General features: G+C 45.5%; 2 protein-coding genes across 8 annotated transcripts in view; both read left to right on the top strand.

Annotated features, from left to right (window-relative positions):
• Positions 1 to 10606, top strand: part of DSTYK (dual serine/threonine and tyrosine protein kinase) — a 28494-nt gene extending 17888 nt beyond the window's left edge. Inside the window, exons 4-13 of one of the 2 annotated variants that reach the window (XM_074893448.1) lie at positions 4 to 278; positions 667 to 750; positions 1895 to 2071; positions 2347 to 2476; positions 2731 to 2887; positions 3630 to 3762; positions 3934 to 4047; positions 4536 to 4650; positions 5738 to 5872; positions 6894 to 10606. In XM_074893448.1, coding sequence (XP_074749549.1) covers positions 4 to 278; positions 667 to 750; positions 1895 to 2071; positions 2347 to 2476; positions 2731 to 2887; positions 3630 to 3762; positions 3934 to 4047; positions 4536 to 4650; positions 5738 to 5872; positions 6894 to 7081 — 1508 coding nt within the window. In that variant the 3' untranslated portion in view covers positions 7082 to 10606. The remainder of the gene's footprint in view (positions 1 to 3; positions 279 to 666; positions 751 to 1894; positions 2072 to 2346; positions 2477 to 2730; positions 2888 to 3629; positions 3763 to 3933; positions 4048 to 4535; positions 4651 to 5737; positions 5873 to 6893) is intronic. The other variant, XM_074893449.1, reaches the window with a different exon arrangement.
• A 158-nt stretch (positions 10607 to 10764) lies between these two features.
• RBBP5 (RB binding protein 5, histone lysine methyltransferase complex subunit) overlaps positions 10765 to 15123 on the top strand; it is a 41478-nt gene continuing 37119 nt past the window's right edge. For 4 of the 6 annotated variants that reach the window (XM_074893961.1, XM_074893962.1, XM_074893960.1 and 1 more), the window contains exons 1-10: positions 10766 to 11015; positions 11205 to 11230; positions 11343 to 11515; positions 11914 to 12054; positions 12523 to 12685; positions 13147 to 13256; positions 13422 to 13541; positions 13828 to 13981; positions 14087 to 14158; positions 14740 to 14857. In XM_074893961.1, the coding sequence (XP_074750062.1) occupies positions 10997 to 11015; positions 11205 to 11230; positions 11343 to 11515; positions 11914 to 12054; positions 12523 to 12685; positions 13147 to 13256; positions 13422 to 13541; positions 13828 to 13981; positions 14087 to 14158; positions 14740 to 14857 (1096 nt within the window). In that variant the 5' untranslated portion in view covers positions 10766 to 10996. Of the gene's footprint in view, positions 11016 to 11204; positions 11231 to 11342; positions 11516 to 11913; positions 12055 to 12522; positions 12686 to 13146; positions 13257 to 13421; positions 13542 to 13827; positions 13982 to 14086; positions 14159 to 14739; positions 14858 to 15123 lie in introns of all 6 variants that reach the window. The other 2 variants (XM_074893957.1, XM_074893963.1) reach the window with 2 other exon arrangements.

The following is a 15123-nucleotide window of genomic DNA, read 5'->3' as shown; positions in this document are numbered from 1 at the left end:
CAGATATCATCATTCCTGAGAATGGGGAACCTGTTAGTTCCAAGGACATAAAGTGTTGTATTAAGCAAATTCAGGAACTGATTATTTCTCGACTAAACCAAGCCGTTGCCAACAAGTTAATTAGCTCAGTGGACTATCTGCGAGAGAGCTTTGTAGGGACTCTGGAGAGATGTCTGAAGAGCCTGGAGGAGTCTTGGGAGGTTTCAGTACATCCTGTAAGGAGTTTGGAGAAGTCAAAGGATGTTTCTGTACACATCACAAGCAATTATCTCAAACAGGTATGGTGGCTTAAATGGCTGTCTAGAATATTCTTTAATAATTGTCTTTATCCTGCTCCAGCAAGGGTGGTAGGAGACTGAGATGCTCAGTGAGATGAGAGAAACACAGCTCTGGAGTATGTGTGAGTCTGGTGGCATTAAGGGAGGTGCTAAAACTGGGGAACAGTCACTTAAAGGCCTAGTACTTACCTTTCCTAAATCTGTATATACTAATCAGATTAGAGTCTAGAAACACACTATGAGCTTAATACAATAAATGAATTGAACCAAGTGAGTCATGGAGTATCCCATATAGTACCCATTTTTTTATTTTCAGAGGGTCTAGCATATTTTATAGGGACTATAGCTTGCATGGTTCCCATACCTTCATCTTTCTGGTGCTTTCCAGATACTAAATGCAGCCTATCATGTTGAAGTCACCTTCCACTCTGGCTCAACAGTAACCAGGATGCTGTGGGAGCAGATCAAACAGGTATGGGCATCTTTATCATTTATTTCTGGTATGTGTTGCTGTATAGTGAAATGGCTTTTGAGCAAAGAATAATGTGAATACTCACAGCTGCTCTCTAAATTTTGACTCTGGACATGTGCATTGGAAAGCTGTCGCTTCCCCACTCAGCACTAAGGCTGTGTAGTTTATTTATGGGGATCCTAATATTTAATTTAAAGCAAATACCTCTTTAGTGTTTTCTCTCTGTTCTGAAATGTTCAGCCTTTTGAAACTCTTGCTGTTTGTTTTGTGTAACTGATTGTTTATTTGGGTTTGGGGGTTTCTTGTGGGTTTTTTGTTTGTTTGATTTGCAATGTATCTTGATTCAGGTCAATTCACTCTTTCTCCAGAGCAGACCAGATTTCCCTGGGTCTTTGTTTTAAATTTGTCTGTCAAAGCATTCATCTTTCTGAAGTTCCTGCTCTGAGCTGTTGATGACCTTTACTGCCTTCTCCCTCTTGAGGTTCCTTGTATGGATGGGTGAGAGGAATATGAGTTTTTCCCAAATAGGTGCAGTGCAGGCTGAGTGGTAACAAACCTTCAGATTCCTCCTTCAGCCTGGGAGAAGGATCCAGACTGGATGTGCAGCAGCTGAATTTCTGTGGCTTCTAATAAAGGGTGGGGCAGGGCATCTTAATCACCCAGCAATTTAAGGGAAGTGGTGCATACCGACACCTGGGATTTCTGCACCTTGCCAATGTGTCTGTCCAGCAAAAAGCTGCTTTGCTGTAGCTTTCACCAGTTTAGGAACACCTCTCTTCCTGAGTCTCTGGGTTACTGCTTATGCTGCCTGTTCTTTCAGCCTACAAGCTGCACCACAACTGTGTGGTTTTCTAGGTGGTGGCTGTCTAGCTGGGTATGTTCTTGGTCAGATGTGAAAGGGTGGTTGGCTTGTAGGAATGAACTGAGGAGATATTCAGAAAAATCAAATAACTTAGTGTGCGTGTACAACAATGTTGTGACAATACCTCTAAATTGTTAGTAGTTGCTGTAAGGTAATTATTTAGCCCAACTCCATGTGCAGGTGACTGTACATTATCACAAGGCATCTAAGCAGTCTGAGTAAATTGACTGACCCTTTGCTTTTTTTGTGCTAGTGCCTTAATTCTGTTTCCTGTTTTACTAGATAATCCAGCGGATTACATGGGTCAGCCCACCCGCCATCACCAGCGACTGGAAGAGGAAGGTTGCCCAGGATGCTATCGAGAGCCTCAGCGCATCTAAGTTAGCCAAGAGCATTTGCAGCCAGTTCCGGACCAGGCTAAACAGTTCCCATGAAGCTTTTGCAGCTTCTCTGCGGCAGGTGAGTGTGTGGAGCTGTTAAGAAGGAGATCTTGTTTTGTACATTCATGGGAAAGATTTCTAATTACAGAGATAGCTAAAAGAGCAGCTTGTGCAGTTAATGCTGCCGTTCTGTAGGGAGGGGTGGTGGAGCTGATGTGGGTGCCCTAATACAAGGTCCTGTTTTCAAACTAGGCGTGCTTGAAGTAGGATCTCTACTCAGTTGTGCAAGGACCCTCAACCTCATTACACTTCAAACCAGGCAGGGTTACAGTGTATATGTGGTATCTCTCGTAGTTAGAAGATGGCCATTCTGGCAGGCTGGAGAAGACAGAAGACCTGTGGCTGAAGGTGCGGAAGGATCATGCTCCTCGGCTGGCACGACTCTCACTGGAGAGCAGGTCCCTCCAGGATGTGCTGTTACATGGTGAGCTTTGTGCTTCATGTTCTCTGTGTTATCTTCTGCTCCCTCCTTCTGAAGCAGTCAGTGGGTGTAAAGGAGTAGGAGGAGTGTTTTGCTTTTCACTCAGCTACTTCAGCGAGCCTCCATCTGTCACATACTGAGTACCTTGAATTTTGCAGCTGCTGGCCCGTGAAAAGCTCTGGGCTGCCAGCCTGATAGAGTACGGGAAGAGATAAACATGTTTTAATGTCTGACTAACTGGATGTTATGCCTTACAGGCAAACCAAAGCTGGGCCGTGAGCTGGGCCGAGGACAGTATGGCGTGGTCTATCTGTGTGACAGCTGGGGAGGGCACTTCCCGTGTGCGCTGAAATCTGTTGTTCCTCCAGATGAGAAGCACTGGAATGACCTTGCACTTGAGTTTCACTATATGAGGTGTGTACCGTAAGCGCTTTTCTCATTCCACGTGGATCTCTTTAACTTCCCTGCTGCAAACAAATGCTATTTGCATTTGCAGAGGCAGAACCTTGCTTGCTGTAGTTCTACTCCGCAGTCAGTGACTTGACCTCATGAAATGCTAACCTGCCACTTCTAGCAAAGGCAAGGCAGCTTGTCGTTGCCGCTGCAAAAACGTAACAGGCACAGAATGGTAGGCAGGCATGTCCCTTCCTGTCTTAATCTGATTCTCTGGTGTCTACACTGTTCAAATACTTGCTATTTTGCAGAGTAAATTAGAATTAAAGAGTATGATAGCAAACAGTTCTTCTCCACTGATTTTTGGTGTTGAATCATCCCTCCTTTCCCAACCTGTCTTTATCCTCTCTGAATTCACAAAAGAAGGTGATGGGTCTACACTGCAGAAAAAGAGCTCGTTTTCAGTAAACAGCCGCAGGCAGGTGCTGCAGTACAGACAGCTGAAACAATACAGTATTTCTTTGGTACTATAACCTTTAATAGGCTTTCTTGAGTTTAATTGGATCAGACAGCTGTATATTGTTATGGTCCTCAGAACTGCGGGGTGCTGTGAATTTTCACTGTACAGCACACGGTATGGGTGTATCTGACTATTGTACTAAAGCTGCAGCTAGTGAGCATTTTTCCTTTACAGCGTGAGACTTGGCCTGGGGTGGAGGAAGGATATAAAAATGACCAGCTCTTTGTGTTGAACTTCCTCTAGGTCTCTGCAGACACATGAGCGGCTTGTACATCTCCATGGTTCAGTGATAGATTATGGCTATGGAGGAGGCTCCAGCATTGCTGTCTTACTGATAATGGAACGGCTGCACAGAGACCTCTATACAGGACTAAAGGTAACAACAATCCACGTGTGTATGCGTATAAACATTTTTTTATATACGCATTTAAAAAAATCCACACCTAAATATCTAAAAGCTAGAATTGCTTAGTTTTCAGTGTTTTTGGCAAATAAGCGAAAGTAACTTCCGCTTGAGGAGTTAAATCTGTGTTTGTTTATTCTTCAGGCTGGGCTAGAATTAGAAACACGATTACAGATTGCCTTGGATGTAGTTGAAGGAATCCGTTATCTTCACAGTCAGGGACTTGTGCACCGGGATATCAAACTTAAAAATGTCTTGGTAAGGAAAACTTTTTTATCTGGCTAATCCTGAACTCTTATGAGGCCATTTTAGTGGGAGGGAGAAGCATAATATAAGTGAAGTTAATAGTGCTCTTCGTACAGTATCTTTTATCTTGTGGTATTGTTAGCCACAACTGGCCTTGCAGTGAGGTTTCCCTAACTCATTTTCAGGCAGAGCGCCTAGGGGAAGGGGAGCAGTAGAGTGACTTCTCTTGAAGGTAGAAAGCTTGAGCTACAAGTAGGGCTTCCAGTTCCTGGTTCTATTAAATCCCAGCCACACCCTCTGTAGAAGACAAGTGAAGGCATGTTTTGTTACTGAGCTTAACTAGGTAAATGCCCAAGAGCAGCCAAGTAATCAGAGAAGCTTACTTAAGAAAAATGCCCAACCCTTCAAATGTAACCGTAGTTTAAAACCTTAATATTAAAAAACAATACTAAAACTGAGAAGCATGGTTATCAGCTGCCTGTGTATGGATTCTTCTACAGCTTGACAAAAAGAATCGAGCCAAAATCACTGACTTGGGGTTCTGCAAACCAGAAGCCATGATGTCTGGCAGTATTGTAGGCACACCCATTCATATGGCTCCTGAGCTCTTTACAGGTATGCTCGTTGATTGAATCCACTACTGTCCTGCTCTGGCTTGAATATTGAAGTCCATTACTTTGAATTAATATCTCAACTTGTTGATGAGGGAACAGTAATAAGAAAACAAACACAAAACAAAACCCAGAAGACTACCTGCTTACAATGCATGCTATGTATTTTTTCCTGTACTTTAAGTGTCAGTCTTAAAACCTTTGCTTACTTGAAAGAGAACTGTGGGATTCATAAGCTTTGCTGAAGTGATTAATACTCTTGCAATTGGAAAGTTAAATTATTAGTTACTGGGAAGGTGGAAGTATTTGGCTTTGATAGGCAAATACTTCAGAAAGGATCCCCTGTAAGGAATTTCCAAGCTGTTACTAACATGTGGAGCGTGTTCAATTCAGTATGGGTTGTGCTTCTGGCAGGTGCTCTCCAAGCTTTTTTCCTGAGTCTTACAGTAGCACTTAGAGGTCCATACCACGCTTATCAGAATCCTTTTAGTCTATCTGAGATGCTGTCCCTGCTTTGACAAGATTGCAATCAAATTGCAGCAACCCTATTTGTGTTTAATTTAGAAAAATATTACTCAGGTGGTTCTTACTACTCCCAGTGAAATACTCATGACTAGTAGGCTAGACCTTGACCTTATGCACTTAGTGTGCTCAACGTTTTCTTATTCAGTGGGTGAACTTGCTATAAATGAGTAGTTGCCAAATGACCGGATTGAGAAGCTGATGTTGGCTCCGACAGACTCCTGGGCTAGCAGCAGAGCCAGGCGGAACTGATAGTCTTATAAATGTTGGTGTTTAAGTCTGAAATACACCCGAGCACCTGTACCTGCGGTGGTCCATGAACTTCAGGTGGGGAACTGCTGGTACAGGTTAAGTGCATAAATCCTCTGAACTGGAAAGTCTTAACTTTCATCCCTCCACCTTTGGCAATGACTCCTGATGTGTTACTGGGCTTCACACAAGTCTTGCCTTCTGGCAACGAAGTTGTGGTTTTAATTTGAGGAAGCGGAATGCTGAAATTAGTTCTCAGACTGCTCAGTTTCCAGTGATGAAGATGTTTGCCCTGCTGATCAAATGTATTTTCGTCACAGGAAAGTATGATAACTCAGTGGATGTTTACGCATTTGGCATTCTGTTTTGGTACATTTGTTCGGGACACGTGAAGTTACCAGAGGCTTTCGAGAGATGTGCAAGCAAAGATCACCTCTGGAACAATGTTAGAAGAGGTATAAATGGCTTATTTGAACTCTACTGGTTGATACTTTATGCTTGAGTAAAATTTGAGGAGATGAGGAAATCCATTTTTATCCTCTTGTAAGTGAAAGGTAAAAGTGCAAGTTGTATGGCTTCATTGACAGTCTAAAGAGTAACACTTCTCTAGTTAAACTTGGACATATTCTATTGAAAGTCTAACTAAATTTAGCAGGGATAAAAAAGGCTTTCAGTTAACCACCTCTTTGCCATCGTGTCATAGGAGCTGTGCAAATATACCACTTAAACCATGGGTACAACCCTTATGATGTAAACCAGACCCCAGAACCAGCCGGGCATGATCCCATAAAGAATGTTTAATCCCTTGTAATTTCTGGAGGCCGTGGTGATCTCTACATTCAAATGCTTAAGATGCAGCCTGTTGAGGGAGTGGATGTTGAGTAAAACACACTGTGATAGTTGTGCCCCAAAATACAAACTTACTCTTATGCTTGTGTAGGTTTAGTGTGGTACTGTGTTTTGTGGCAGCTTAATCCTTCCTGCTGCGTCATGGTATCAGAATGCTTTGCCACTTTGTATCCTTAGTTCCTGTGCATATAATCTCTCTCCTTCTCATGTGAAAAAGATTAAGCAGATGAGTGAGTCTTGTATTTGGTCAGAAGGCTGCACTCGCTGCTTGTGCTCATGTTGAACGTGCTCCCAAAGGCACTGCTATGAGCAGGTGGGATGGGGGGAGTTGTTTTCTTATAGGGGAGGGCGTTAATTTTGCTCCCAAATAGTTGCAAAGAGGAGGCTCCAGTGAAACTAAATGCGTTGGCCATCCTCTGGAAGCGTGCGTGATGTACTGAGTGACTTCAGCAGTGCTCCCCAAAATGTCTCAGCAGCACTGAGAAATGCAAGATTTTCTCGAGAGCATTAGACCCCAGGCAGTCCGATTCGGTCACTTCAGCCTGTGCCAAAGCAGCAAGCATCAGACAAAGCTTCCCTCAGATTTGGGGTGCACTGAGAGTAACCAGGTCCCTCTGCATTTTCCAGGAGTTCGCCCGGAGCGTCTTGCGGTGTTTGATGAGGAATGCTGGCAGCTGATGGAAGCCTGCTGGGACGGAGACTCCTCCCAGCGCCCTCTCTTAGGGATTGTTCAGCCTATGCTGCAGGGGATCATGGACAGGCTCTGCAAGTCAAGCTCTGAGCACCCAAATAAAGGGTTGGATGACTCCACTTGAAAAGGAAGCACGGAAGAATTTTTAGTTGTGGGCGAGTTCTGAACCCCTAACTCTGCAGATGGCTTCTTCAGATGTAGCTCTTTGTGGCTAACATGAGTGGGACAGGTAATAGCAACCAGAAGATTGCTCACAGAGGTGAGATCTCGGGGATGTTCCATCTTGAATAGCAGCCAGAGAAATCTCCCCCAGTACACCCCACTGATGCTAGTTACCCCGCTGCGGCTTTTATTATGGAGTTGTGCAAATACGATAGAAAATCCACGCCCTTGAACTAAAAGGGATTTTTGCCAATCCCACACAAACACCAATCAAAGAAAAGCATCTTGCGTGTTTCAGGCAGCGTCTCTGTTGCCAGGAGTTGATCCATGACAAGTCTTTACTCAGTAAAGTAAAAACTCTCCCCGTTTAGCTGATGGTCCTGGGTGGCCTTCGGTCCACACAACTATCCCAATCACTTGTCGATTGGCACCAGTTACAGTGCGGCTGGAGAGGAAAGAGAAAGCAGAGGCTCTAGGCTAGGAAGTGTTTAGAAGCAAAGAGCACCTCTCTGTACTAGCTTCTTGCAACACTCAAAATGTTTACATTGACAGGAGCAAAGCTTCCATGTTTTACCTAAGGGGGTTTATCTACTGTTCCACTGCAGTGCAAATACCCCAAGTTATAAGCTATTTATCTCTTATGTACCCTTCACCTCTTCTGTAAACAAGCTCTTTTTCTGGTAATTTTGCTTCATAATAGTTCTTTGAATGTCTGAAGAAACCTGACCTTTCTTTTACAGTCTTCTGGTAAAATGAAAGACTGCTCAGAGATGACATATTGTAATACCGAAACAAAGTCATTACAACTAATGACTGTCCATGGGGAAAATGCCAATTCATTTTAATTAAATTTGGTTTTTGAATTAGTTGTAAAGGCAATGACAGTTTTAAATTGTGCTGTGACAGACATATTTTTTAAAAATAAGGTTTTTTTCAGCTCTTTTTAAAGTCACATGCTTGGTGAGAGCATACTCGAGGGAAACCAGGCCCTTCGTTCTTCAGTAGCTGTGTATTGTGGCTGTGTCTGTTCATCTGATCGTTTCACTCTGGGATCTCTAATTTGGCTATATTGAAAAGAATAAAAAATGGGGGGGAAGGAACCCTTCGCAAGGAAGGTGTGGGCTGGGGTGCTCCTGCTGCCCTTCCCAAGAGGGCCGCTTCTGAAAATAATACCCTTGCCTTTTGCATTTCTGGGGCAAGATGGGTTGATCTTAATGTAACATATTTACAGGGTGGAGGCTGAAATAGAAAATGCACCTTGTTTACTACATGAGGAAATACTGAGTTGGCAAGTTCTCCCTGGGTTTGCTGTTCCTCCCAGCTGCAGAGGATGGGCACGCAATGGCTTTGTTTCCCAGGAAAGCTAGCATGCTGCATCCAAAGTAGTGTAGGCATGTGGAATTACTGCACCTTGTCGCTGGGATTTACTGGCTGGTACACAGCAAAATTACAACTGATAGTCTGCCTGTTAAACAGCTTGAACAAAGGAAAGGGATACGTAACCCTGCAGTATTAGTTTAGTTGAAATCTTCCTTTCTTTGTGCAATAAACAGAATTAATGCGCTTTTTTATATAAAAAAGACTTTTTTACTTACCTGCACGTGTGGGCATTTTTCAGGTCTGTGATGGCATTAACAGTATGGTTCTATCCAGATACAGCCTCGCCAGCTGCTCCAGTGCAGCACCCAAGAGCCACACGTGCGGGAGGAGGAATACTCCTCCAGAGGAGACTCGTGAGGCGTTTCACTGCCTTGGTGCACGCTCACACCACCAATGACACTAACAGTATTAACTCCGTTCTGCTGTGCGTGGTGGTTAGTAACTTTATTTAAAACTAGGAAAGTCAAGGTCAGTCTCTGGCAATTAATAGAGGTAGCTTGTGTAAATAATAAATGTATGAATAAAATTTAAATCTCTGTATATGCAATTCCAGAAATGTCTTGTATAGCTTTTCCTGTGTAGCCATCTCCAGACACTTATCTGTTGCCTTTTTATTGTTGTTTGTAGCTACCTTGATGTCGTTTTTCCATTTGGTTTGTCTTTTTGCATGTGTGGCAGTGTAGATCTGCAGGTTTTCCCAAACTCAGTCCAGCTACTTCTCTGCATTTTTTTTTTCCCATTGGGTATAAAGTCTGCCTGACTGAACTTGTTTTAAGATTTCACACACCCTGTTTATCTTTAGTGTTCTCCCCCCTCGCTTCCATTAGAGCAAGGAAAACAAGGTGAATAATCCCTTTATTCAAAGATTCCACAGACTGTAAATAGGAAGCGGTACCAGACGCTCAAACACCTCTGAGCCTGGTGCAGTGAGACTGACCTGAGGAGGTACTCTTCTCCCAGATCAGGCTACCTTTATCGCCTCACTCTACTGAAGGTGTTTGTTACAACATGTTTTAGTGTTATGTTGTAAAAGGGTACGTTTAACTTGTGCATTGTAACCAGGTAGTGGACTGTCTGCTGTGGTCTGTGGGCACAAACCAGCGCCTGCTGTTCCAGTAACATGATCATTGCCACTTCAAACAAGCTAAAGCCCAGAGGCTGACTTCTGTGAACAGAATCTCCCTTCCTGTAAACCTGAAGTGGAGATTTTGGGGGGAAAAAAGCTTTGTTTAACAAAGGTCACCGGTATGAGGTTCAGGTGCTGAGGTGGCTCTGCTAGAAGTGTCGCTAGGTCAGTGCAAGGCTCAAGAGGAGCTTGCTCTGCACTTCAGCCTCCCCAGCCCAGTTTTAAGCCCTTCCTTCACACTACACTTAGTGGGATGAGCTGGGGGAAAAGGCACTTGCACTGAACGGGCCGAGGATCGGGCTGGGGGGCTGCGGCAGCCTGGCACAGTGATGTTGCTTTTGCTGGGTCCCGCTGCCGGAGCAGAAGTCTGCAGGGCACTTACTGGGTGTCTTGAAGTACCAGATACTTACGTTAATTCAGATGATTATTACTTACACTAAATGCCTTGTTTTGGGACTGAAAAGCAGGCGTGGTGTTTACCTGTGAGGGGGCTGGCTGGGCTCCCCCCCATCCCAGCCCTGGGTGCAGTATTTGGGGGAGAGCAGCAGCCCTGCTAATTTTAGCTTAAATAAGTTACACAAGTAACACGTTTTTTTTGTTGTTTTTAAATTAAAGCAGAACTGTCCTTTTCAGGAGAAAGTGGCTTTTTATCTGCTTCCAACTCCTTCGGGGCTTAAAAATAAAATAGCACTAAATGTTCTTACAGCGGCCGGGGGGAACGGGGCCAGGCCTGGTGTGTGTTACGGCGTTAAAGGAAAATGTAACAGGCTTACCGAGCGCGTACGAGAAAGTGCAATAACCGGAATGACCGAGCTCAACCGCTGTATTTTATTATTATTATTCTTGTTGTTATTTTTTTGTATCTGATCCGCGCGGTACTAACCACCCCCCCCTCCCCGACTCCGTGTGTTGTAAGAGACGCGACTGTGAGTTCAGTCTTCGCCTACCGGGCGCTGCACAATAAAGCTGCTGTGAACGGCCTCTCCCCGCCGCTCTCGGTGGTTTTTTCCGCCTCTTTTCGGTGTTTTCTTTCCGCCGTCCGCCGCGCCCCGGAACCTTGGGCCTGCGGTCGCGGGGCCCGCCCGGAACCCTCCGCGCGCAGGCGCCGGGCTGCCCGTCGCGCTGCCTGAGCCCCGTCGCGCTCCCGAGCTCCTCCGCCCTCCCCGGTCCCGCCGCCGCGCCGGGAGGAGGCGGCGCTGAGCCTCGGCAGCTGCGGGTCGGGTCGAACCGGGCTGTGAGGGGCCGGTGGGCCGCGGGGCTGTAGGAGGAGGGGAGCGGGGGTTCGTCAGGCGAACGCCGGGGCGGCGCAAGCGCAGGCCCCCAGCGGGGTCCTTCGGCGGCGGGGACGGAGGGAGCGGGACGGCGGCCGCGATGAACCTGGAGCTGCTCGGTGGGTCCGGGCCGCGGGCGGCGGCGGGGGGAGGCCGGGCCGGGCCGGGGGCTGTCTGCAGGCGGGCACCGAGCCGCCGCCCCGGCGGAGGGGAGCGGCGCGGCGCGGTCAGCCGGAGCGGGCCGCGGGGGCGGGGGGGGCGGCTCCGGGCGCGCCTCACTCAAGCGCTGTCTTTGCGTTTCGTTGCAGAATCCTTCGGCCAGAACTACCCCGAGGTAACGTCCTCCCCGCCCCGCGGCGCTGCCCCCGGCCCGCCGGCTGCTGCGAGCGGCTCGGCGGCCGGGCGGCGGCGGCCTGACCGCCCCCTCCGCTGCCCTCTCCCCGCAGGAGGCCGATGGCACGCTGGACTGCATCAGCATGGCCTTGACCTGCACCTTCAACCGCTGGGGCACGCTGCTGGCCGTGGGCTGCAACGACGGGCGCATCGTCATCTGGGACTTCCTGACCAGGGGCATCGCCAAAATCATAAGCGCTCACATTCACCCTGTCTGCTCGTTGTGGTGAGCAAAGGCTCATTTTTTTTCTCAGAACAACCGGATTCACTGTTTAGTCGTAATATAGCTTGTAGCCTGGGCATCAGGTGCAAAAGGCTGTTATCATTTTGGTGAGAATTTGGTCTTGCCCGTGTTTGCTGAGCATCAGGTGCTCTGGTACCCTGATGGCCCTTAATCCCTGGGCGTGCTGATTGCCCAAATGCCAGCTCCTTGTGGGATACTTTGTTATGTTTCGGGAGAGTTTTCTTTAAGAGAGCGTGGAAACATGCTGTGCCTGTTAAGTTTTTGGATGTTAGGTTGTTTTCTGCGCTAACAGATTTACATCTGAGTCAGCTGATTTTAAACTGCCGGTGTATGTTTTGTACATTTAAGGAGTAACCTTGAACTGCCTCTTGTTACTGTAGCTGGAGTCGAGATGGTCACAAACTGGTGAGTGCTTCGACGGATAACATTGTGTCGCAGTGGGATGTGCTCTCTGGAGACTGTGACCAGAGATTTCGATTTCCTTCGCCTATCTTGAAAGTTCAGTACCACCCTCGAGACCAGTAAGTCCTGTGAAAAAAGGATTGAATGCTCTCATTTTGGTAGAACGATTATTAAAATGTTTTTACTGCAGTTTGCAAAGTGATTTTTCTAAATCTAATAGATTATTTCGGTGTATCGTATTGTGATTAGGGCTCTAACTGGATTTGTCATGTCTCTTTTTATTATGAAAATATCAGGATGGGAGGAGAGTAAACAAAGGGATGATTCTTGGAAATGTGTGTAGAAATGTCTCCTTGAGCTTACAAGTTACTGCATAAACTTGGAGAAGCTTCCAGAGAAAGAAAGGAAATGAAAGGAGACAGTAGCTTAATGTTGTTTTGTGATTAAAGTAACAAAGACAAAATAAGATAATAAAAATACAGAGGTATTCTGTATTTCTTGGTATAGACTGAGATTTTTTTTCTGCTTCTAAATGCAGAAATTCTTTCCCAGAGAAGAAACCACCCTCTTCTTTTTCTGCTTTGCAGAAATAGAGTTTTGGTTTGTCCCATGAAGTCGGCGCCGGTGATGCTGACGCTGTCAGACTCCAAACACGTTGTCCTACCTGTGGATGATGATTCTGATCTCAATGTTGTGGCCTCCTTTGACAGGCGAGGGGAATACATTTATACGGGCAATGCCAAGGGGAAGGTGAGACTTCAGCAGGTGGTGCTGGATGCAATAACTTAGATTACTTCCTGTCTTTATCGAGATGCTTAACATTTCTGGGTTGTGTTCTTTGTTTTAGTATAGAAATAAGGCTTCCTGAATGTCTCTTGAGTAATTGATATTGCATTGATATGATATTCAGAATAAAGCATCACACTTTATCTTTGAAGATCTCTAGACTATAACCTTGGTCTGGCTTAGCTCTTTGTTGCTGTTGTCTTTGACTGTATTTGTTGGATCCTTTCCCGGTGTAAATAAACCAATGTTTATGTCGCAGAACTGTCGCAGAAACTGTAGTAGCACTGCAGTTGCAGAATCCCAACTATTCCTGTGTAGATTGCTGAGGCTTCTGTTGTCAGGGTTAGTAGCTGACGTGAAAGGTACCCAAAGGGGAATGAGTTATAATGAAGACACTGATTGCCTTCTGGCTCCTTAATTTTCAGATCTTGGTCTTAAAAACAGACACTCAGGATCTTGTTGCTTCCTTCAGAGTGACAACTGGAACCAGCAACACCACAGCTATTAAATCGATTGAATTTGCTCGGAAAGGAAGGTGAGTTACTTCATCTATCATGTGGTATCTTTAAAAATGAATTGAAGACTGTAGGGTAGATTGACAGAGCATACAAAGTCTTAAAAACCCCCACAGTTCTTTCTGATTCTTTTTATTTTCTTAGTCTTTTAATGCAATGCATGTTCTGTGCCCTCCTTCCTGCAGCTGCTTTTTAATAAACACAGCTGACCGGATAATCAGGGTGTACGATGGCCGTGAAATTCTAACTTGTGGACGGGATGGGGAGCCTGAACCGATGCAGAAGCTGCAGGATTTAGTGAACAGGTAAGAGGCAGCAGAATGGCTGCTCAGCCTCCCTTGGAAAGGTGGGGTTTGTGTGCTCAGCACTAATGGGAGTCTCTGGATGAAGGGGAGTTCAGTATCTTACTCAGTGTAGTAGATAGATGTGTTCGTCTGAAACCTGTCTGTCACAGTTTGAAGTTTAATTGTTATTTGTGGGTGGGAGTATGTAAGATCTCAGTCTGAAGAACAAGCCTACTCTGTGGTCCTTCCTCCTCCCCACTGTGCTGCTGGTTAACTGTTGAACTTGTGGTGCTGTCTCTGCCCGCAGGACGCCGTGGAAGAAGTGCTGTTTCTCTGGTGACGGTGAATATATAGTGGCAGGTTCAGCACGACAGCATGCCCTGTACATCTGGGAGAAGAGTATTGGAAACCTGGTGAAAATCCTCCACGGGACCAGAGGAGAGCTGCTCTTGGATGTAGCAGTAAGAAAACTGTCTGCTGTTACTGTTTCTTGTTATTTTGAAAACTAAGCTTTCTTAATTCCATTTACCAATGAAGCTCATCTTTTTTCTTCCAAATAAATCTAGTGGCATCCTGTCCGACCGATCATAGCTTCTATTTCCAGTGGTGTAGTGTCAATATGGGCTCAGAATCAAGTGGTAAGTGTTTCAGATTGTCTCCTGGAGAGGGTTCCCCAGTGCTCCCCATCCCAGTAGACTGAATGGTTGCATGTTGAAATCCTGTATTAAACCCCCATTTGACAGGTTTTTTACGTTCACCCGCCGAACTTGATGCACGTTTGCCACCTGTTGAATGTGAGGAGGGTACTTGTACTCCAGTTGCTGAACTAGTTAAGCTTTGCATTAAGTCTTAAATATCATCAACAGGGACGTTTTATGTGGGAACGGTGTCCTTCTGAATGTGGTGTTTAAGTACAGGAAATCTGAGGGCATGATGTAAAACTGAAGTGGCTAAATGTGAACATACATTTGTTTTATGACGTGCATTGCAATATTTAAGGAATATTACAATGTTGCATTTTCAGTAGGAACTAACTTGTGCAGTTCCTAATTTGCCGTGTGACTGGACCTAAATGAGCGTTGATTTTTTTTTTTTTTTTTGTGATCTTGTGTGTGGTTTGGGGGATTTTAATGCAGAATGAGACTGTAATTGCATGAGTCCTGACTATGGCTGCTGTCCCTTTGCATAAGGTGAAAATCATTTTGAATTTGTGGTTTAGGAAAACTGGAGTGCCTTTGCACCTGACTTCAAAGAGCTGGATGAAAATGTAGAATATGAAGAGAGAGAGTCGGAGTTTGATATTGAAGATGAAGATAAGAGCGAACCAGAACAGACAGGTACCCATGAACTGCGTTTCTATGGAGCGAATAGTTTGTATTCTGACTACGTGACCACAGTAAAAATTAAAACTGGTGGTCATGGGAGTATACGTGGGTGTTAAATGACAGAGCAGGAGTGGATAAATGAAGATGTATGAACTAACGCAGTCAGTACGATTCCTGCTAATTGACATACAACATTTTTTAGCGATGCCTCCCCTCTCCAATACACCTTGAAGCAGAAAGCAGTAGCAAATGGACAGCAGCACAACCTGGCCACGTGG

Source organism: Strix uralensis, chromosome 24 (genome assembly GCF_047716275.1).
Source record: "Strix uralensis isolate ZFMK-TIS-50842 chromosome 24, bStrUra1, whole genome shotgun sequence".
NCBI lineage: Eukaryota > Metazoa > Chordata > Aves > Strigiformes > Strigidae > Strix > Strix uralensis.
This window is presented reverse-complemented; position numbering and strand designations above follow the sequence as displayed.